Source organism: Protopterus annectens, chromosome 4.part1 (genome assembly GCF_019279795.1).
Source record: "Protopterus annectens isolate FY-2018-M chromosome 4.part1, PAN1.0, whole genome shotgun sequence".
NCBI classification, from domain to species: domain Eukaryota; kingdom Metazoa; phylum Chordata; order Ceratodontiformes; family Protopteridae; genus Protopterus; species Protopterus annectens.
This window is the reverse complement of record NC_056734.1, coordinates 237,851,237-237,873,168: the sequence shown is the minus strand read 5'-3', so window position 1 is coordinate 237,873,168 and position 21,932 is coordinate 237,851,237. Positions and strand designations below refer to the sequence as shown.

The 21,932-nt window shown below is 47.6% G+C and overlaps 1 protein-coding gene across 2 annotated transcripts in view; it reads left to right on the top strand.

Annotated features, from left to right (window-relative positions):
• The window catches only part of LOC122800826 (phospholipid scramblase 2-like), a 1,997,253-nt gene that overhangs the window by 1,875,584 nt on the left and 99,737 nt on the right, over window positions 1-21,932 (top strand). For both annotated transcript variants that reach the window (XM_044070115.1, XM_044070114.1), the window contains one exon: window positions 17,633-17,794. In XM_044070115.1, coding sequence (XP_043926050.1) covers window positions 17,633-17,794 — 162 coding nt within the window. The remainder of the gene's footprint in view (window positions 1-17,632; window positions 17,795-21,932) is intronic.

Below are 21,932 nucleotides of genomic sequence, written 5' to 3'. Positions count from 1 at the left end.
CCTTGACCCCTCATGCAGGTGGTAGCTAAAAAGGCATGGATGGCTCCTGATTCAGTGGACCCCACTCCCAGGAGACCCTCAAAATTCATAACGGCACCAGCAGACAAACAGTTCTTGACAAAAGGAGTTTCTGTGGATGCTATGGTGGTAGCTGCTGCCACTAAGAAGGAACTAGCTGATCCTTCAGTACCTGTCCATCCACCTAACAAGGAATCTAGGTCCATGGACAGGTACGGGAAGCGGATGTTCTCGTCAGCGACATTTACTATGCGTTCGCTGAACTACCTGTGCCATTTCACTCATCTTCAAAGGGACTTGATTAAAGAAGCGAGTGACATGTTGAAGGACCCCACAGCTGCGGGTTTTCAAGATAAGATGAACACTCAGCTGGCTACCCTTAACTCCATAACCAACTCCTCCATGCGCCTCCTTTCTTATGCGGCTGATGGAGCGAGTAGGGCCGCAGGGACAGGTGTGGCCTTACGTAGGCATGCCTGGATGCGGCTATGCAATTTTGCGGACTCCTTCAAGACGTCTTTCACTAACTCCCCCTTTGATGGATCATCTCTCTTTGGTCCTCAAGTGAAAGAAACCTTGACTAGGTGCGAGACTGATGGCAAGACTCTTTCTGCCGTCGGAGTCCGTTTTTCTACTCCTTCTAGGCCTTACCCCAAAGGCCAGAAAAGTGGGAAAATGTGGTTCCGTAAACAATCTCAAGGGACTTCGCCTGACGCACAAAGTCGTTTCCCCGCCAGAGGCAGAGGTGGGAATAACAATGGTAGACGTCTCCCTCGAGGCAGGGGGGCTCCGCAGAACCAGGGCAATCGAGAAGCCTTCTCTGATAAGCCCTTTCAGCATCCCTGAGGTGTTGCCCGACTGCCCACCTTCGGAGGCAGTCGGGGGAAGATTGTCACTGTACCCAGAAGCCTGGCTATCCCTGACTCAAGACAAATGGGTACAGTCCATCATTTCCGAAGGCTATTCTATCCCCTTTCTTCACATTCCGAACCAATCAAAAAAATCCCTTCCAGATGTTCCACCCGCTCAAAGCGATCTAACGGTTTTGGAAATTTCAAAACTGCTTGCAAAAAGAGCAATTCAGCCAGTTCCAGCAGACCAGCAAGGATCTGGAATCTACTCAAGGTTCTTTTTAGTTCCAAAGAAAACAGGGGACTGGAGACCAATTTTGGATCTCAGTATCTTGAACAGATCAGTCAAGAAAACAAGATTTCGGATGGTCACGCTGCAATCCATCCTTCCCCTGTTGGGAAAAGGAAACTGGATGTGCTCTATAGACCTTCAGGATGCGTACTATCACATAAAAATGAACAGACGCTCCAGAAGATTCCTCCGCTTCAGGCTGGGAACCAGTCATTTTCAGTTCAGGGCCCTGCCCTTTGGTCTCACCACTGCCCCGGTGTTTACCAAATGCATGGCAGTGGTAGCTTCTCACCTGAGACGACAAGGATTCCAGGTGTTTCCATATTTGGACGACTGGCTCCTCACAGCTCCCACCAAGCATCTCCTTCTGATGGCCAGGGATTACACTTTTCGCATTTGTCAAAAGTTAGGCATTTCAATAAATTGAAAAGTCTGTTTTGTCGCCTTGTCGCTATTACCTTCATAGGCGCAAATCTAGACACAGTAGACATGTCTGCGAGACTAACACATCAGAGAATAACAGACATACACAAACTGGTCTCACTCCTTTTCAACAACAGAATCAAAGCCAGGTTAGTTCTGAAAGTGTTGGGAATTATGGCGGCCATACCTCTGCTTCCATTAGCCAGATTCCACATGCGGATCCTTCAATGGATGCTCTTTACACAATGGTCATACCAGCAACTCCCAATGTCCCACACCATTATGATCACGCAGGCGTGCAGAAATCATCTCATGTGGTAGATGTCTTCCCCTCAGCTCTTGTTGGGAAGACCCTTTGTTCCACCCCCTCCGGTTGCTACTCTGACAACGGACGCCTCCCTGATCGGGTGGGGGGGGCATTATCAGGGCAGGACGGTCCAGGGCACATGGCAACCAAACGAATGCCACTTGCACATAAATGTTCTGGAGATGAGAGCAGTGCTTTTAGCGTTGCAAGCCCTTCAAGACTCTCTTCCCTTGGGAACGATTGCAATCCAGACAGACAATATGTCTGTAGTGTGGTACATCAACAAACAAGGCAGAACCAGGTCCTACCCCCTGTGTCGAGAAGCACTCAGATTGTGGCAATGGGCGATTTCTTCTCAGCGGTTTCTGATAGCAACGCACATCCCTGGGAAGTCCAATCAAATTGCGGACAAGTTGAGCAGAGCTATCCTCATGCCTCACGAGTGGTCTCTGAAAGACTCTGTTGTGAGAGAAATTTTCCTCAAGTGGGGTCAGCCTTGCTGCGATCTTTTTGCTACTCCCCAAAACAGCAAGTGCAGAGAATATTTCACTCTATTCCCTTTACCAGGCCAACCCAGCAGAGACGCTGTAGTCCAAGTTTGGCCCGGGGACTTCTGTATGCATTTCCTCCCTTCCCACTAATCTCTCAAGTGATACAGAAAGCTATCGCTCAGAAGGCCTCATTGATCCTCATTGCTCCTTACTGGCCTCGACAGGTGTGGTTCCCCTTTCTACATCAATTTCTATTGAGCGACCTTGGCATCTGGACCTAGTTCCAGATCTTTTGATCCATCAGTCGGGTCAGTTGCATCGCCCCTCCCCTCTCTGAACCTCACTGCTTGGTTCCTCCAGTTCCAACCTTAGCCAGGCTTCCTCAATTATCTCACTCCGCTCGAGATATTTTGATAGCTTCCCATAAATCTTCCACTCGGAAGATTTATTTGAGTAAGTGGAAACGCTTCACATATTGGGCTCAAGGAAGGGACATAGATCCTTTCACTGCTTCCATCCAAATAGTCCTTGATTTTCTAGCTGAACTCTTCCATGCAGGTTCATCTCCTCTACTCTTAAAGTTCAATTGGCAGCTATTTCTAACTTTCATGTGGGTATTTCTGATTCTGCCTTAATGTCCCACAAGCTTTGCAAAGCCTTTTTGAAAGGAGTTTTTCTTCTCAGACCTCCTATAAGAAATCCTCCTTCTCCTTGGGACCTAAATTTAGTTCTTACTTCTTTGATTCTTCCCCCTTTCGAACCTGCAGTCTCCTGTTCTTTAAATTTGCTATCATGGAAGACTCTCTTTCTGGTAGCTATTACTTCAGCTAGAAGAGTTTCAGAACTTCAAGCACTCAGCTGTCGACCTCCTTATCTATTGTTTCATAAGGACAGGGTATCCTTACGAACTAACCCGTCCTTTTTGCCTAAGGTAGTCTCGACGTCAAATCTAAATCAAAGCATTGACCTCCCTGTCTTTTTTCCAGAATATTCCAATAGATCTGAACAAAAATTACACTGGCTGGATGTTCATCGTCAGTTGAGGTACTATTTGGATAGAACAAAACAATTCAGAAAATCTGACCAGCTGTTTGTCTCCTATGCGGAAGGCAGAAAGGGACTTTCAGTTTCAAAGGTATCATTATCTAGATGGCTAACATCTCTGATTTCCCTTGTATATGAAATTAGACACCAAAAGCTGCCTAATAAACCTAAGGCCCATTCCACCAGAGCTTTGGCTACTTCTTTAGCCTTCCAAGACAAGCTGCCTATTGACACCATTTGTGCAGCGGCTACTTGGGCTACTCCTCACACTTTCATTTCTCATTATAAGTTGGATTTAGCTTCTAGGCATAGAGCTAACTTTGGTTCCACTGTTCTCAAGAGTCTGTTCCGTTAGGCCACCCGGGACAAGGTGCTAGGACGGTCCCATCCAGCAAGAATGAAGGCGAGATAGACAACTTAACATAAAGAAGTTATGTTCTTACCATAACGTTCCATGTTAGTTGTCTTCTTCCCGCCTTCTTCTTGCATCCCACCCTCCTACCCCCTGGCCTGGACAGACCTAGAGGAGTTGTGATTGTGACCTCTCTTTCTACCACCTCTGTACTTTAGGTATATGCTCTGCTGTGCATATTTCCTGGATCAGGATGTAGGTCACCCTTCTCTCCCTTATTTATAGAGGTGGACTTTGTTACTAATTATTCTATTACTATTATAGGCTGGGCCTAGCTTACAAACGAGATCTGAGGTAACTCACACCTAGCATTGTGGGATATAAGGGGAGCCTCGAGCCGGTGGAACCAACTCTCGAGCTTTTAGAGTGGCCGAGTCGGAGCCGAGGTCGGCTCCGAACCCATCCAGCAAGAAGAAGGCGAGAAGAAGACAACTAACATGGAACGTTATGGTAAGAACATAACTTCTTTTTTTGGGATGCGGATCTAACCATATTCCATGAAACTAAATCAAAATAATAATAAAAAAATGTACGCAACAGCTCGTGCTATTTAGAACATCACAGAAGCACTACGCATTTTTGAATATCCCAATGTATTTCTGTATAACATTTTATTTTTATTTTCACATGTTGACACGTTTATATTTCTTAGTTATTCTCAAAGACTTGTGTACAGAAACACATTATCCTCTTGCAGGAAAGTTCACAATAAAATCCTTATCTTATAACCCCAGAACATTTTTCTACACTTGGTTTGTCTGCATGACTGCATCCCCTAAATCCAAGCTACATTGCACTAATCATGCATTTTTAATATTGTCACCTGAACTTTAGGAGCCTGTCTCACTCTAAGAGACCTCTTCATCTTACTCTAAATTTAGACTACATTATAAAACATATCTCCTTAAACAATGCCAATGTAAATGCTTCAGAACAGCTACATGACCTCACTACTTTTACTCCTCCCATACTTTCCTTTAGTAGCTTCATCCTCCTCCTGCTGCTCAGTATTGTCAAATCTATTGGCTTTTATTGTTCCTTGCAAACTCGTTTTTACTTATGAGTTGAATTTAAGATGTTGTAGCTACAGCACTTATTTGTAACTGTCATGAAAATACTAAGTAATTCATTGTTCTCTTTTCTAAGTGAAGACAATATAACTTTTATAGATGAAGATGTCAAAATTGTTTTATGCTCAATTACTTTCTTCTTTTGCTCTTGTTTGTAAAAAATCTTTTGTTTGTTTTTTTTCCGTGATTGTGATTATCCATGTTGTACCTGAAAATGGTCCACTAATATGTGTACTACTTTGTTAAACAAGCGTACTGAATGAATGAATAAATAACTACATAAATAAGTAAATAAATATAATGAGCAAAGATTTTTTGTTAAAACTTAAGTAAAGCTGCTACATTGTCTTTGAGTTGGGAACCAGTTATTTATCTTCTGTCTAGTTATTATAAAATACCAGGTAGAAATACGTAATGCATTATCATTACAAAAAATTATTAAATAATCTCAGGAAATATTGATGTTAAGTTGTCAATCTCGCCTTCATTCTTGCTGGATGGACTCGGCACTTGCTAAGGTCAAGAGTCACTTCCACCAGCTCGAGGCAGCCCCATATCCCATGATGCAAGGTGGAGATTACCCAGATGTTATGTGATGCTATCTCGCCTACATTCTGTACTGATGGGTTCGGAGCCAATCCTCGGCTCCGACTCGGCACGCTATATTATAGAGCGAAGTCTCTTATTGGCTGAGCTATTCTACATCCCAGGATGCACCACCACAGCTTCCCCAGATCTCGTTTGCCGCTTGACAGCAATAGATGTGGTCTCGACTTGGCTGAGCTAAGTACTCTTTACTGACAAATTTTCTGTCAAAATTTTCACCCAAAAAGCTGTTTTAACAGCTACTTATTGTTTTGTGTGGTTTGTTGAAAGTTTGTGTGAATTTATTTTTAGCGTTAGGTTCCCGCTTAAATAGTAGGGGTTTCCTCGCGCTCTACTTCAGGCCGTGTTACAGCCTCCTTTGTTGCTTAAAGTTTTTGTGTGGTATTTGTTCCTCTAACGTCAAGGTCCCGTTTTAGTTAGAGGGGCCTTGCCCTCGTGCTCTTCTAGAGCTGTGTTATAGTTTCAGTCGGTGTCTATTTACTGGCCTATCCTGTTTAAATTAGAGGGATTTGGCATCTCTGTGTGGTTAGTTGTTTTTCCTTAGTCTGGTTTTGGTGTGTGACTTTGTGGTGATGTCGAAGGAACATAGGCCTTCGGGGTTTAAAAAATGTACCAAGTGTGGGTACAAAATGTCAATCACGGATGACCACTCTCTATGTGTTTATTGCTTAGGCCCTAAGCACCTTCAAGAGTCTTGCAGTGTATGCCACGCGTTTTCTTCTCGTGTCCTACAAGAGAGGAAAAACAAATTGATACTGAAGGGGCTTATCACCCCTTCTTTTGAGGAAGCTTTATCTTCTTCCCCCTCTCCCTCCAGGAAGAAGAAGTCTTCGGCTCCTACCAGTCCGTCGGAGCCGACAGCAAAAAAATCAAGGCAGGCTTCTCTGTTGGCTCCACGGACTTCGGAGCCGAGGTCGGAACGGTCTGCCTCGATGCCTCCAGCCTCGACTTCTCTGTCTTCGGAACCGAGCGCTTGAGCATCGAGAGGCGGGTCACCTTCTCCGGCTCCATTGGTTTCGAAGCCGAGAAAGGTCGCTCGCTCAGACTCTTCTACCTCAGTGCCGAAGTCCCCGTCGGCTCCGAGGGAAATTGCTGTGCTGGTGGAATCTCCCTCGGCGCCGATACTACTTGAGACTATTCGGAGCCGGTCCCCCAGTCTTTTGGAACCGGCGGAGAAGTCAACTCGGGCCAGATCGGTCTCTTCTCGGTCTTCGAGGATGTCCGATTCGGATATAGACAGGGTGCTTCAAAGGCTGTTTCAGTCTCCAGTCTTCCAAAAGTTAGTCTCGGCTCCAGCCCAGTCGGCTCTGGAGCCAATTGTCCACCCTGTTGTCTTGGTTCCTCCTCCAACAGCCTCGGCACCGTTGGAGTCGGTGCTGGTGGAGCCGGTGGAGGTTTTCGGGTCGGCTCCGACCCTTACTCCAACCCCGGCCTTCGGGTCGGAGTTTGGTACATGGATCTCCTCGGTCAGCCCCGGGGTTGACACTTCGGGACCGATGGTTTCGGTTCCGAGCCTCCCTCTCGGTGCGTCGGCTGCGGGGGTGCCGTCTACTGTTGTGGCCTCGGGGGTCGGACCTTCCCAGGACTCGGGGGGTCCGGCCTTCAGGGCCATGAGGAGTGCTTTGGCGAAATCTTCCTTGGCTACCTCCACCATCTCTCCGGCACCTTCCCTTGGCATGGAGACTGGTTCCTTTGTAGTCCCCCTGTCTCAAGACAGCGGAGCCCTGGGGCCTGAGGTCACCCCCATTGGGGGTTCCCCCCTTCCTGGAGGTCCTTCCGAGGCTTCTTCGGAGGAACCTCCCAGGAAGAGACAGTGCAAGAGGAAGCACGTCGACTCCCCGGACGAGCCTCTCACCTCGGACACCGACCTTGATGATGCGGAGGGGTCCCCCAAGTCGTCCTCGGATGATGTCTCCTTTGCGGACATCTTAGAAATCCTGAAGCAACGAGGTGACTGGCAGTCCAAACCCCCTTCTGCTGAGGAGTCGGTATTCCTCAAGGCCTTCGGGGCTCAGCCCACCACCTCCTGGGTGTCTCCGCCCTTCGATGAGCTTCTGGATTTGATCTCTCAAAAGGCGTGGGAGCACCCGGATTCTGTGGAACCGGTGCCAGCTCGCCCTAATAAATTTCTTTCAGCCCCCCCCCCCCCCGAAAAGGAATTCCTCTCTAAAGGTGTGGCCGTAGATGCCCTGGTGGTGGCATCTGCTACCCAACAAGATGTGGCAGAGGCATCTACGTCCGTCCATCCTCCTAATTAAGAGTCTAGGAGCATGGATCGGTACGGGAAGCGCACCCTTACTTCAGCAGCCTTTACTTTAAGGTCTCTGAATTATCTGATGCACTTCACCAGACTTCAGAGGAATCTGGTCAAGGAACTTTCAGATACCCTCTCTGGTAACCTACCTGAGCAGTTGGCTCAGACGGTTAGCTCTCAACTGGCTACCTTATCATCATTATCAAACTCGTCCATGAGGCTCATTTCGTATGCAGCCGAGGGGGCGAGTAGAGTGGCGTGAACTGGTGTTGCTCTACGGAGACAAGCCTCGCTCCGCCTGTGTCACTTTGCGGAGGCCTTCAAGTCTTCCTTTGCCGATGCTCCCTTTGATGGGTCCTCTTTGTTTGGACCCAAGGTAAAGGACACCTTGACCCGCTGGGAACAAGAGGGTAAGACTTTGACTGCCGTAGGGGCACGCTTTTCCACTCCCTTCTGGCCTTATCCCAAGGCTAGAAGAGGGGAGAAAATGTGGTTCCGTAAATCCCAAAAGACTTACCCCTCACAGCAGCATGGTTTCCCTTTCTAGAGGCAGAGGAGGGGGAAATTTTTCAGGAAGACGCCGTCCCAGAGGCGGCAGAGGCCCCCGCAACACTGGAGACCGCGAGTCCTTTCGTGGCTCCTCAACCTTCCAGCATCCCTGAAGGATTGCCTGACTGCGCCGCTCCGGAGCCAGTCGGGGGTCGTTTTTCAAGACACCTAAAGGCCTGGGAGAATATCACTCAGGACCGATGGGTGCTCCGAATCATTGCCAGAGGTTACACCATCCCTTTTTCTCAGCCCCCCCCCCCCACCATCCCGGAAAATCCCGGACCCACCACCCAGTCAACGGGATCTCGCAGCCATCGAAATCTTAAAGCTGCTTCAAAAAGGAGTCATCCAACCGGTACCCGAAGACCAGACCGGATTAGGGACTTACTCAAGATTCTTTTTGGTGCCAAAAAAGACCGGGGACATGAGGCCCATCTTGGATCTCAGCAAACTCAACCATTCTGTCAAGAAGTCCAAGTTCCAGATGGTCACCTTACAATCCATTCTCCCGCTGCTAGAGGAAGGTATTTGGATGTGCTCCATAGATCTCCAGGACGCCTATTATCATATCCAGATAGATCAGGCGTCCAGAAGACACTTGCGCTTCAGCCTGGGAGACAGTCATTTCCAGTTCCGTGCACTGCCCTTTGGTCTCACCACAGCCCCCGGGGTGTTCACCAAATGTTTGGCGGTGGTGACTGCTCACCTGAGAAGTCTAGGATTCCAGGTGTTTCCATACCTAGACGACTGGCTCCTAACTGCCACCTCCAGGCGTCTACTCTTACAGAACCTAGCAGCCACTATATCTCTAGGCAACTCCCTAGGAATCACCTTCAATTGTGAAAAGTCTGTGTTGCTGCCATCTCAGCGCATACGGTTTATCGGAGTAGAGATAGACTCAAAGCAAATGTGGGTCTATCTTCCTACAGAGAGGATAGAAATATTACAGTCTCAAGTTCGAGCATTGCTCTTCAGACGCCGAGCCCCAGCAAGGATGGTCCTACAACTGTTGGGTTCCATGTCGGCTACCGTTCTCCTAGTTCCCTTAGCAAGATTGCATATGAGGATTCTCCAGTGGCTCCTGTCAGTCCATTGGTCTTATCAGGATCTCCCTCTCAGTCACCTCATTCTGATCACGGAGACGTGCAAACAGGACCTCCGTTGGTGGCTTCTTTCCTCCAACCTGGATCAGGGGCGACCCTTCGTTCCTCCACCTCCAGTGGCCACTTTGACTAAGGACGCTTCCCAGATGGGGTGGGGGGGACATTACCTGGGCAGGTCAGTCCAAGGCAAGTGGCACCCCGATGAGAGTTCCCTCCACATCAACATACTGGAAATGAGGGCGGTGCTTCTAGCGCTACAAGCACTACACAGTTATCTCCCCCAGGGCATGATTGCCATTCAGTCCGACAACATGTCAGTAGTCTGGTACCTGAACAAGCAGGGAGGGACCAGGTCCTACCCCCTTTGCAGAGAGGCCATGAAAGTATGGGATTGGGCGATTGCAACCAACCGTTTCTTGATAGCAACACACATTCCGGGGAGATCCAGTGTGATAGCCGACAGACTGAGCAGAACTATTCTCTCCCTGCACGAGTGGTCTCTGAACGACAGAGTGGCAACTCAGATTTTCCGAAGATGGGGAACTCCTTGTTCCGACCTCTTTGCAACTCCTCTCAACACGAAATGTCAACAATTCTTCTCTCTCACCCCAGTTCCGGGGGAGTTTCCCAAGGACGCCCTAGTCCAAGCTTGGCCCACTGGCCTACTGTATGCCTTTCCACCAGTTCCCCTTCTTCCCAGGGTGATCCAGAAGGCGATTCACTTGCAGAGCAAGATGATTTTAGTTGCCCCATACTGGCCTCGTCAAGTCTGGCTGCCCTTTCTTCGGAAATACGCACTGGACAGTCCATGGTTCCTGGACCAGGTTCCAGACCTCTTGATCCACCAGTCGGGGCAGCTTCATCAGTCCCTTCACTCGTTGAGGTTAACAGCTTGGCTCCTCCACTTCCGACCATAGTCAGGAACCATGTTTTGGACTTGGAAGTCATACATATCTTGTCCTCGGCCCACAAGACTTCGACTAAAAAAATGTATAATAGCAAATGGAAGAGATTCGCTATTTGGGCCCAACTCCGGGGATTAGATCCCATTACTGCCCCGGTGCCAGAAGTTTTGAAGTTTTTAGCTTCTTTATTCAATCAAGGTTCTTTGGTCTCTACCATCAAGGTTCAATTGGCAGCTATTTCTAATTTTCATGAAAGTATAGACCCACCTTTGATGAGCAATAAGTTGTGTAAAGCCTTCATGAAAGGTGCTGGGCTGCTACGACCTCCGATTTCTCATCCCGCTCCACTGTGGGATCTTAATTTCATGGTAGGTGCTTTGACCTCTTCCCCCTTCGAACTGGCAGCAACTTGTGACTTGAAATTTCTTTCTTGGAAGACTGCTTTTTTGGTGGCAATTACATCAGCCAGAAGAGTTTCGGAACTTCAAGCCCTATGTGTCAAACCACCGAACCTGGTTTTTCACAAGGATAGAGTATCCCTCAGGCCTAATCCATCCTTTGTTCCCAAGGTTTGTTCTAGTTTTTGTCTTCAACAGTCATTGGAACTTCCAGTTTTCTTCCCAAACTACTCAGACAGAGCGGAATACATCTTCCACTCATTGGATGTTCACAGACAATTGCGTTTCTATTTAGATAGGATGCACCAAACACGGAAAACAGATCAGTTGTTTGTGTCCTTTTCAGACAATAAATTGGGCAAAGCCATCACGAAGGTCACTATTGCCAAGTGGATCAGGGACTGTATCAGCCATACTTACTTCCTTTCTAATAAAGAACTTACAAACTCAGTGAAAGCTCATTCTACAAGGGCTATGGCTACTTCGACAGCCTTTCATTCTAAGCTTGCCATTAGTGACATTTGTGCTGCGGCTACATGGTCCTCTCCTCACACATTTATTTCTCATTACAAATTGGACGTGGCATCTCGGGGGCGAGCTTCCTTCGGTTCCACAGTTCTCAGGAGTGTTTTCCAGTGAGCCACCCAGCTGTCCCATCAGTACAGAATGTAGGCGAGATAGGATCACATAACATCTTTCAGTTATGTACTTACCATAACTTTAGATGTTTGGGATCCATCTCGCCTACATTCCTAATAACCCACCCTCCTTCCCCCTGCCTTGGAGATCAGAAGAGACCGGACGGTTCAAGTTTAGCTGTTTCATCTTGAAACACCTGGCAATATTATATCAACAGTCTATGTGTGTGTGCATGTGTGCGGACAAACAAGATCTGGGGAAGCTGTGGTGGTGCATCCTGGGATGTAGAATAGCTCAGCCAATAAGAGACTTCGCTCTATAGTATAGCGTGCCGAGTCGAACCCATCAGTACAGAATGTAGGCGAGATGGATCCCAAACATCTAAAGTTATGGTAAGTACATAACTAAAAGATCTCGTTTGCCGCTTCGCTCATGAGGTAACTTTTTACCAGCTCCTGGTAAGTGAATTTTTTCTACCTATTTTTCTGAGACTTTAGTCCACCCTAGTACTTTATATTTATATATATATATTACTTTATTAACTCCTGATTCTCTTAGCCCTATTCCCGTTAGTGTCCCATTCCCTTTATTTATATTTTTGCTAGTCGGGCCTTAGGTCTTTACCCCTCCTATATTTTTCCTGTCAGGGTTTGTTTGGGTGTGTCTGTGTGTTTTTTCCCTGTACTTGGTTTTGTTAATTTAGTTTAATTTTTGGACTGACTGTGTAGTGTGTGTGTGTTAGGTACTCAGTCATGTCTAAATAAGCTAGGGACTCAGGCTTCAAGAAGTGTGACTCGTGCTGTCAGAAGATGTCTCTGACAGACGGTCAAACTTCTTGTATTTATTGCCTGGGACCTCTACACCTGCAGGACTCCTGTGCTATTTGTCACTCCTTCAGCCAGAGAGTCCTGCAGGAACGTAGAAATAAACTTATTCTCAGGGGCTCCATCCAGATCCAGATCTCCGTCGCTGGAGTCTATTCATTCTGCTCCGGCCTCTACCTTACTTTCGGAGCGGAGCCATCGGAGCCGATCCTCAAGGTCTTCCAGACTCTCAGACCATGACTTGGAGAGGGTGGTGAGTAGACTGCTGAAATCACAGGCACTGGCCCAGACACTTCATAGCCCGTCTCAGCAGACGACCGCTATTCCACACCCTCCAGAAATTCCTTCTTCGACTCTCCTTCAGAGCTCGGAGCCGGAGCTTATTGGAACTGTGACTGTTGGTGCTTCGGAGCCGATACCACTCCTTTCGGCTCCGTCGTCTTCGACTCCTATCTCCTCCTTGAGACCGTCCTTGGAGGGATCTGGTCGTCGGGCTTCCCTTGTCGGTTCCGAGGGGGTGAGTGGCATCGGACTCTTGTCCGACCCCGTTCTCCCCCTCGGAGCTTTGGCTTTGGTAAGCTCGGCACTGACATCTGCTTCGGAGCCTTCCCTTTCGGTGGGGCCGGGGATTCCTGTTTCCTCGGAGTGGGAGCTCTCGGTCCTCCCTGGGAGGGGAGCCTTCGAGGTGATGAGGAGTGTACTAGCCCCCGAGCTGAGTCAACAGTCAGTCCCTTTAGCTCCTCCCTCTTCAGTGCCTGTAGATATCTCTTCCCACTCTCTTGCTCCCGGACCCAGAGATCCATCGCCCCAGGTTTCCCCATTGGGAATACCTTCCTCTTCCGAGGTTTCTCCTGATCCTTCAGGGGAACCCCCACGTAAGAGGACTTGCAAGAAGAAGCATTTAGACTCCCCTGAGTCTACGACATCAGATACCGACTTAGATGAGTCGGAGGGGTCCCCAAGATCCCCCTCTGAGGATGTCTCCTTTTCAGACATTCTTGAACTCCTGAAACACAGGGGGAACTGGCCCTCCATTAACCCCTCCAAGGATGAGTCGGTATACCTAGAGGCTTTTGGATCTCAACCCTCCAACTCCTGGGTTTCTCCACCTTTCGACCCCCTCATGGACGTGATAGCTCGAAAGGCGTGGGCATCTCCTGATTCTGTGGAACCAGTCCCCAGGAGGCCTTCTAAATTTATCATGGCCCCCACTGAAAAACAGTTTCTCACCAAAGGTGTCCCAGTTGATGCCATGGTGGTGGCGGCCGCCACCAAAAAGGAACTTGCAGATCCTTCCGTACCAGTCCATCCTCCTAACAAGGAGTCTAGGACCATGGACAGGTATGGTAAGCGGATGTTTTCCTCAGCGACCTTTGCTATGCGTTCGCTGAATTATCTATATCACTTCACCCGACTTCAAAGAGATATCCTCAAGGAATTGGGTGAGGTGGTACAGGATCCGTCAGCTGCTGGGGCTCAAGAGAAGATTGCCTCTCAGCTGTGAATCCTAAATTCCATAACTAACTCCTCTATGCGGCTCATTTCTTATGCAGCCGATGGAGCGAGTAGAGCTGCAGGCACAGGAGTGGCTCTCAGACGTCAGTCCTGGATGCGACTTTGCAATTTTGCAGACCCCTTTAAGGCGTCCTTCGCAAACTCTCCCTTCGATGGGACAACTTTGTTTGGACCTCAGGTGAAGGACACTTTGACCAGGTGCGAGCAAGACGGCAAGACTCTTTCTGCCGTAGGAGTCCGTTTCTCCACCCCTTCAAGGCCTTACCCCAAAGGTCAGAAGGGAAGGAAAATGTGGTTCCGAAAATCTCAAAGAATCACGCCTGACGCACGTGGTCAGTTTACCCCCAGAGGCAGAGGGGGTAATAACAACAGATGCCGCCCTAAGGGCAGAGGGGGTCCGCAGAACCAGGGCAGCAGAGAGCCTCTCTCTGACAAGCCCTTCCAGCATCCCTGAAGTGTTTCCCGACTGCCCACCCTTGGAGGCAGTCAGGGGGAGATTGTCACTGTACCCAGAAGCCTGGCTTTCCCTTTCTCAAGACAAATGGGTACAGTCGATCATATCCGAGGGTTACAAAATACCTTTCGAGAAAAGCCCCTTCCCTCAAAAAGGATCCCTTCCAGACGTTCCACCCGGTCTAAGGGAAATTGCAAAGCTAGAGGTTTCAAAACTTCTAGAGAAAAGGGCCATCCAGCCAGTTCCAGCAGGCCATTTAGAATCCGGAATCTACTCAAGGTTCTTTTTGGTCCCCAAAAAGACGGGAGACTGGAGACCAATATTAGACCTCAGCAGACTAAACAAGTCTGTCAAAGACGAGTTTTCGGATGGTCACACTTCAATCGATTTTGCCCTTTCTGGACAAAGACAACTGGATGTGCTCTATAGACCTTCAGGATGCGTACTATCACATAAAAATCCACAGACGCTCCAGAAGGTTTCTCTGCTTTCGGCTGGGGACCAGTCATTTTCAATTCAGAGCCCTGCCCTTTGGTCTCACCACAGCCCCCAGAGTGTTCACCAAATGCATGACAGTGGTCACGGCTCACCTGAGACGTCAGGGATTCCAGGTGTTTCTGTACCTAGACGACTGGCTCCTCACAGCCACCACCAGGCATCAACTTCTCCAGGCCAGGGATTACACTCTACGTCTCTGCAGCCAGTTACGGATTTCTGTCAGCTTTGAAAAGTCTTCCTTATCGCCTTGCCAATCTATTACCTTTATAGGCGCAGATCTAGACACTACTCGGATGTCAGCAAATCTAACAAATCAAAGAATCCTGGAAATCCAAAATCATGTTCGGATCATCCTATTCAGCAAAAAGGTACAAGCCAGGTTGGTCCTGAAAGTGTTAGGCCTAATGGCAGCTGCCATCACACTTCTTCCTCTGGCCCGCTTTTACATGCGTCTCCTACAGTGGATGTTGTTTACCCAATGGTCCTTCCAACAGTTGCCCATGCGTCACAAGATCCTTGTCACACAGATCTTCAAGAGCCATCTATCCTGGTGGATTTCTTCCCCCCTAGTCCATCAGGGCAGACCATTTGTCCCCCCGGCCCCGGTAGCCACGGTCACTTCGGATGCCTCCCTGATCGGGTGGGGGGGGGCATTATCAGGGCAGGATGGTCCATGGCACGTGGCAACCGTTCGAATACCACCTGCATATAAATGTCCTAGAGATGAGAGCAGTGCTTTTAACATTGCAAGCCCTCAACGACTTTCTTCCTTTAGGAACTATCGCAGTTCACACGGACAACATGTCCGTAGTATGGTATATCAACAAACACGGCGGGACCAAGTCCTACCCTCTGTGTCGAGAAGCTCTCAGACTTTGGCAATGGGCGATCTCCTCTCAGCGGTTTCTGATAGCAACGCATATCCCCGGGAAAACCAACATCATAGCGGACAGGTTGAGCAGAGCTATACTCATGCCTCACGAGTGGTCTCTCAAACAATCTATAGCGGAAGAGATTTTTCAGAAGTGGGGCCCTCCTTGCTGTGACCTTTTTGCTACACTCCAAAACAGCAAATGCCCAGACTTCTTCTCTCTCTTTCCACTTCCAGGCCATCCCCCCAGAGACGCTCTAACCCAGGATTGGCCCCGGGGACTTCTTTATGCTTTTCCCCCTTTTCCGTTGATTCCTGAAGTGCTTCAGAAAGCTACTGACTTGAGAGCCAAGTTGATTCTCATTGCGCCTTACTGGCCTCAACAAATTTGGTTCCCGTTCCTTCATCGACATCTCTTAGTGCAGCCTTGGCATCTGGACCCAGTTCCAGATCTTCTGACCCACCAGTCGGGACAACTGCACCGGTCCATTCGTTCCCTCAACCTCACTGCTTGGTTGCTCCACTTCCTTCCTTAGCCAGGCTTCCTATGATCTCTAATCCCATTAGGGATATCATAGTAGCTTCTCTAAAGTCCTCTACCAGAAGGATTTACTCTAGCAAATGGCAACGTTTTTCCTTTTAGGCAAGGTCTAAGAACATAGATCACTTTACTGCCCCTATTCAGTCAGTTTTGGACTTCCTAGCTGAAATTTTTCACTCTGGTTCTTCTTCTTCCACAGTTAAAGTCCAGCTGGCAGCAATCTCGAATTTTCATGTCGGATTTGCAGACCAGAACATTATGTCTCACAAACTTTGCAAAGCCCTTCTCAGAGGGATCTTCCTACTTAAATCCCCTGTTAGGGATCCTCCACCGCAGTGGGATCTAAATTTAGTGCTGGCATCCTTAATACTTCCCCCTTTTGAACCGGCTGCTACATGCTCGTTAAAATTTCTCTCTTGGAAGACACTCTTTCTAGTTACTATTACTTCGGCTAGAAGGGTGTCTGAACTTCATTCTCTCTGTGTTCGTCCCCCTTACTTGGTCTTCCACAAGGATAGAGTATCTTTGAGAACTAATCCGTCCTTTTTGCCCAAGGTTGTTTCTAAGACAAATTTAAACCAATCTATTGATCTTCCAGTATTTTTTCCCAATTATTCTGACAGGGCGGAACAAAAATTGCATTGCCTAGATGTTCATCGCCAACTCAGATATTACTTGGACAGAACAAAGCAATCTAGAAAGTCTGATCAGCTTTTTCTTTCGTATGCTGAAAATAAGAAAAGTCTCCCTGTTTCTAAGGTGACCTTATCCAGATGGCTGTCTTCCACTATTTCTTATATTTATCAGCTTAGGGGCAAACAGCTGATCTCAATACCAAAAGCACATTCTACCAGAGGCCTAGCCACATCTACAGCCTTTCAGGCTAGACTACCCTTAGACACTATTTGTGCAGCAGCCACTTGGGCCACCCCTCATACCTTCATCTCACATTACAAATTGGATTTGGCCTCCAGGGACAGGGCGAGTTTTGGTTCCACAGTTCTCAAGAGTCTGTTCCATTGAGCCACCCAGGATAGAGGTGCTAGGGACGCGGTCCCATCCAGCAAGAATGAAGGCAAGATTGACAACTTAACATTTATAAGTTATGTACCTACCATAACGTTCCATGTTAGTTGTCTTCTCTCGCCTTCTTTCTTGCGTCCCTCCTGTCCCCCTAGCCTGGACAGACCTTGAACTATCCTCTTCTCTGGGAGATTTCTCCCTTGGACACCAGTTAGCTCTGCACTTAGTTACCTGGGTTCCCCTTACAGTTTTTTCTCAGGTTAGTTGTTCTTCTTCCCTTGGGGGAAGATAGTAGGTATTTTTTCCTCTAGCTACCAAACGAGATCTGGATAATCTCCGCCTTGCATCATGGGATATGGGACTGCCTCGAGCTGGTGGAAGTGACTCTTGAGCTTAGCAAGTGCCGAGTCGGAGCCGAGGATCGGCTCCGAACCCATCCAGCAAGAAAGAAGGTGAGAGAAGACAACTAACATGGAACGTTATGGTAGGTACACACAGGACAAGTTCAAATGATTTATTATGAAAATGGTTTATTTTTTTACAGCTTGAGGTTCAGGCTCCACCGGGCGTGACAGTTGGGTATGTTGCCCAGCAGTGGCACCCTTGTTTGCCCAAATTTTCCATTCAGAATGAGAGAAAGGAGGACATGCTGAAAATTACTGGTCCATGTGTTGTATGCAGTTGCTGCTCTGATATTGATTTTGAGGTAAGATGGATCCTTTCAAGAAAGTTGAATATACATCTAAAACATCATGTTTATTTTTTTCATTATAATTTACCATTCTGACTGACTGAACATGCTTGGATCACTTTACAAAAATATGTTTGCGTCTAAGCTAAAATACAAAGTTTACTAAATGTTCTGCTACTTTTCTTAAAATCACTTTTCCTGACTGTGCTATGAGTTGCAAATCAGTTCATTTAAATCTAGATGTAGTCATTTGTGTTCAAAGGATACTATACAAGAAGTATATCTCTAATCTAGTAGATACAAAGTAGCCAGTGTGGTATTTGTAAAATATTACACATTTCTTCACTGTGAAATAAATTGGGATGATAAAAGAGCAAATTACTTGGCCATTTTACTGATCTGCATAGTTTGTGCGAAGTTACACGTATTTACTTTTTACTCATCTGCTCATCATTGACTGTGTTACTCTTTTATAATTTCCCACATTTCACAGCACAGGCCTTTTTTCCAAATTATATATGTATGTTTAGGATGCCTTTGTCAACAAAACATAACAGCAAATCACGTTTTTTGCATTTGCTTCTAATTAATTCCTCAAAGGGGCCATCATGTAGGAACCAGATCATAGATAGACTATTATGGTGCCTTCAGTATACTGCTGTGCTATCCAAATGATTTAGTTGAGCATTTTGATGTTAAACTTATATGATAAAGATTAGCCCACAATGGCCAAATGTTCACTTCAAAGTCTTTCTTATGGCTTTCTGAAAGTGTTATAGTTTGTGGCCTTCTGTGTTTTAGATTGGTCATCTTCTTGGGAAGCTACTGACCATATGTATTCTGAAAGTTTTTGACATGGTTACTTGTGTTTTCTCTGGGTACTTCTGTTTCTTACCTTCTCCCAGAGGCATAATGTATAATATGTCTAGCCATTCCAAACTGTGCTTTGGTGTATATGGTACATCTCTCTCCCTGAGTTCCTCTGTAATATGATCCTTTGCGTCACTGGAATTTATCCCAGTTAACAAAATGAAATAGATATTGAGCTAAACTAGTAAAAATCAGAATCTTATCCTTTACTTCTGCATTTGGCTGACTGTGGAATGTGACTTAGATAACTTCTAATTTTTAAATAAATTCTATTTTTTTCCCCATAGATGATATCAGAAGTAAAAAAAAATACTCAGTTTCTAGCTGTAGATCTGACAGCAATCATATTTTGATATCTGCTGCTAATATCGGTATCAAAGGTATACTCATTGTGAAGCAGTGAAGCGTTTGTGCTAGCAATTTGTAATAAGTGAGGTAGTGGTGATTGCTTGCGCAGTTTCCTCTTTAGATAAAGCACAAATGCTTGATATTAAGTTGTCTATCTCGCCTTTATTCTTGCTGGTTGGGGTTCGGAGCCGATCCTCGGCTCCGACTCGGCCATCTTCAATAGCTCGACAGCTGTTTACTGGCTCGAGGCTACCCCATATCCCATGATGCCTGGCGCTAGCTACCCAGATCTCGTTTGCCGCTTCAGACTGTGAGGTTGTCTTACTGGCTCAGGCTCGTATGCTTTATTGTATTTTTACTAATTTTACTAAAGTTTTTTCTTTATAGTGTACCTAATTACTTAGTTGTACTATTCCCCAAGCTAGATTCCCTACATAGCATTTATCCCTCTTGTTTTTCTTGAAAACTCATTTTATTTAGAGAGTTTTCCCCACACTTCCCCCTCCCTTCCTTTAGTGGTAGGGTAGCCATTTAAGTTAGAGGCTAACCCTTTTCGTTTTATTCTAGTTGTAAAAAATATATATATATATATATATATATATATATATATATATATATATATATATATATATAAAACATATAGATCGTTTTTAGGTAGTGTCAGTAGTAGTAGACTTACTAAGTTTTTTGTTAGTGTGTGTGAGCTGTATAATTTAGTTAGTTATACCTGCTAACTTGCTTTTTGGCTTGTGTGTGTGTGTGTATTTTCTCCTTGGGGTGTGTGTGTGGTAATATGTCCAAGGATACTAAAGTGTCTGGATTCAAGAAGTGTAACTCATGCTGTCAGAAGATGTCTCTGACAGATGGTCACACTTTTTGTGTCTACTGTCTGGGCTCGGTGCACCTGCAGGACTCTTGTTCGGTCTGTCATGCTTTCAGCCCAAGGGTCCTGCAGGAGCGCAGAAATAAGTTAATCCTTCGGGGTTTGCTGAAGCCACAGGATTCACCGGCTTAGACTCAGCCTGCGAAATCCACCAAGCCACCCAAGTCTTCGGCTCCAAGTTCTGAGCTGTCGTTGGGTGAAGCAGCACCATCCTCCTCAGCTCCGGCTGGAGCCGATGTGCCTCCCTCATAGTTGGCTCCAACAAGAACTTCAGAGCCATCCGTGAGTCGAAAAAGATCTAGGTCTCCCTCCTTGGAGTTGATACGCACTGCTCTACGGTCACCTCTGCTCCAGTCGGAGCGCAGTCATAAGTCCTCTCACTCCTCTCGGCCCTCCAGACTTTTAGATCATGATTTGGAGAGAGTGGTCAGCAGGTTGCTGAAATCGCAGGCCCTAGCAAAAATGTTGTCCAGCCCCCCTCATCAGGTGTCGGCTCCGTCCACTTCTGCAAATATTCCTCCTCCGACTCCTCCTTGAGTTCGGAGCCGGAGTTCGTTGGGGTTCGAGTCGTGGAATAGTTGGCTCCGATACCATCTCCTTCGGTTCCGTCGTCGGCTCCGACCCCATCCTTGGTCCCATCCTTGGAGGGATCTGGGCGCTGGGACTCCCTCGTCAGCTCCCAGGGGGCGAGTGGCATCGGACCCTTGTCCGACCCTGACCTCCCTCTCGGAGCTTCGGCGCAGGTGAGCTCGGCTCCTACATTGGCTTCGGAGCCGTCCCCCTTGGTGCGGAGAGGGATTCTGATTTCTTCGGAACCAAAGTCTTCTCTGCGTCCGGACAGGGACGCCTTTGAAGTCATGAGGAGTGTACTGGCCTCTGAGCCAGTCCCATGATCAACCCCATCGGCTCCTCCCCCTATGGTGCCTGTGTCTGCATCTGCCCCTCCTCCTGACCCCAAGCGTGGGGAACCAGCGCTCCAGGGCATCCCTTTGGGTGTTTCCTTCCTCTTCCAAAGATCACTCAGAGGAGCCACCTCATAATAGGAAGTGCAGGAGGAAGCACGTTGACTTCCCTGAGTCTGTCACATCAGATACCGACTTAGAGGATTCGGAAGGGTCCCCGAGATCCCCCTCTGAAGATGTCTCCTTCTCAGTCATCCTTGAAATCCTTAAGCAGAGGGGAAACTGGAATACCCTAGCCCCTTCCGAGGATGAGTCGGTATTTCTGGACGCGTTTGGTTCCCGACCCTCCACCTCCTGGGTGTCTCCGCCTTTCGACCCACTTATGTCTGTGGTGGCTCGGAAGGCGTGGTCAGCTCCAGACACAGTGGAACCAACCCCCAGGAGACCTGCTAAATTTATAACTGCACCTCAAGACAAATTTTATCTAAGGGCGTACCTGTTGATGCCATGGTGGTAGCAGCAGCCACAAAGAAGGAGTTGGCAGAAACTTCGTCATCTGTCCATCCTCCTAACAAGGAGTCTAGGACTATGGACAGATATGGGAAGCGAATGTTTGCTTCAGCGACCTTCTCGATGAAGTCTCTGAATTATTTGAGCCATTTCACCCACCTTCAGTGGGATCTCCTTAAAGAACTTGGAGATACCCTCCAAGATCCATCAGCTGTGTGGGGCTCAAGCTAAGGTGGCCTCCCAGCTGGCGACTCTGAATTCAGTTGTTAACTCCTCCATGAGGCTCATTTCTTATGCAGCTGAAGGTGCGAGTAGAGCCGCAGGCACAGGTGTCGCCCTTAGGAGGCACGCATGGATGCGGCTATGTAATTTTGCAGAACCCTTCAGAGCGTCTTTCACCGATACCCCCTTTGATGGCTCCGCTCTCTTTGGACCATAGGTGAAGGACACACTAACCAGGTGTGAACAGGAAGGCAAGACTCTCTCTGCCGTGGGAGTCCGTTTTTCCACTCCTTCCTGACCATACCCCAAGGGTCAGAAGAGTGGAAAAGTGTGGTTCCGTAAATCTCAGGAAGCCTTGCCTGACACACTCCCCTCCAGGGACAGAGGAGGGAACAATAACAGACGCTGCCCTCGGGGC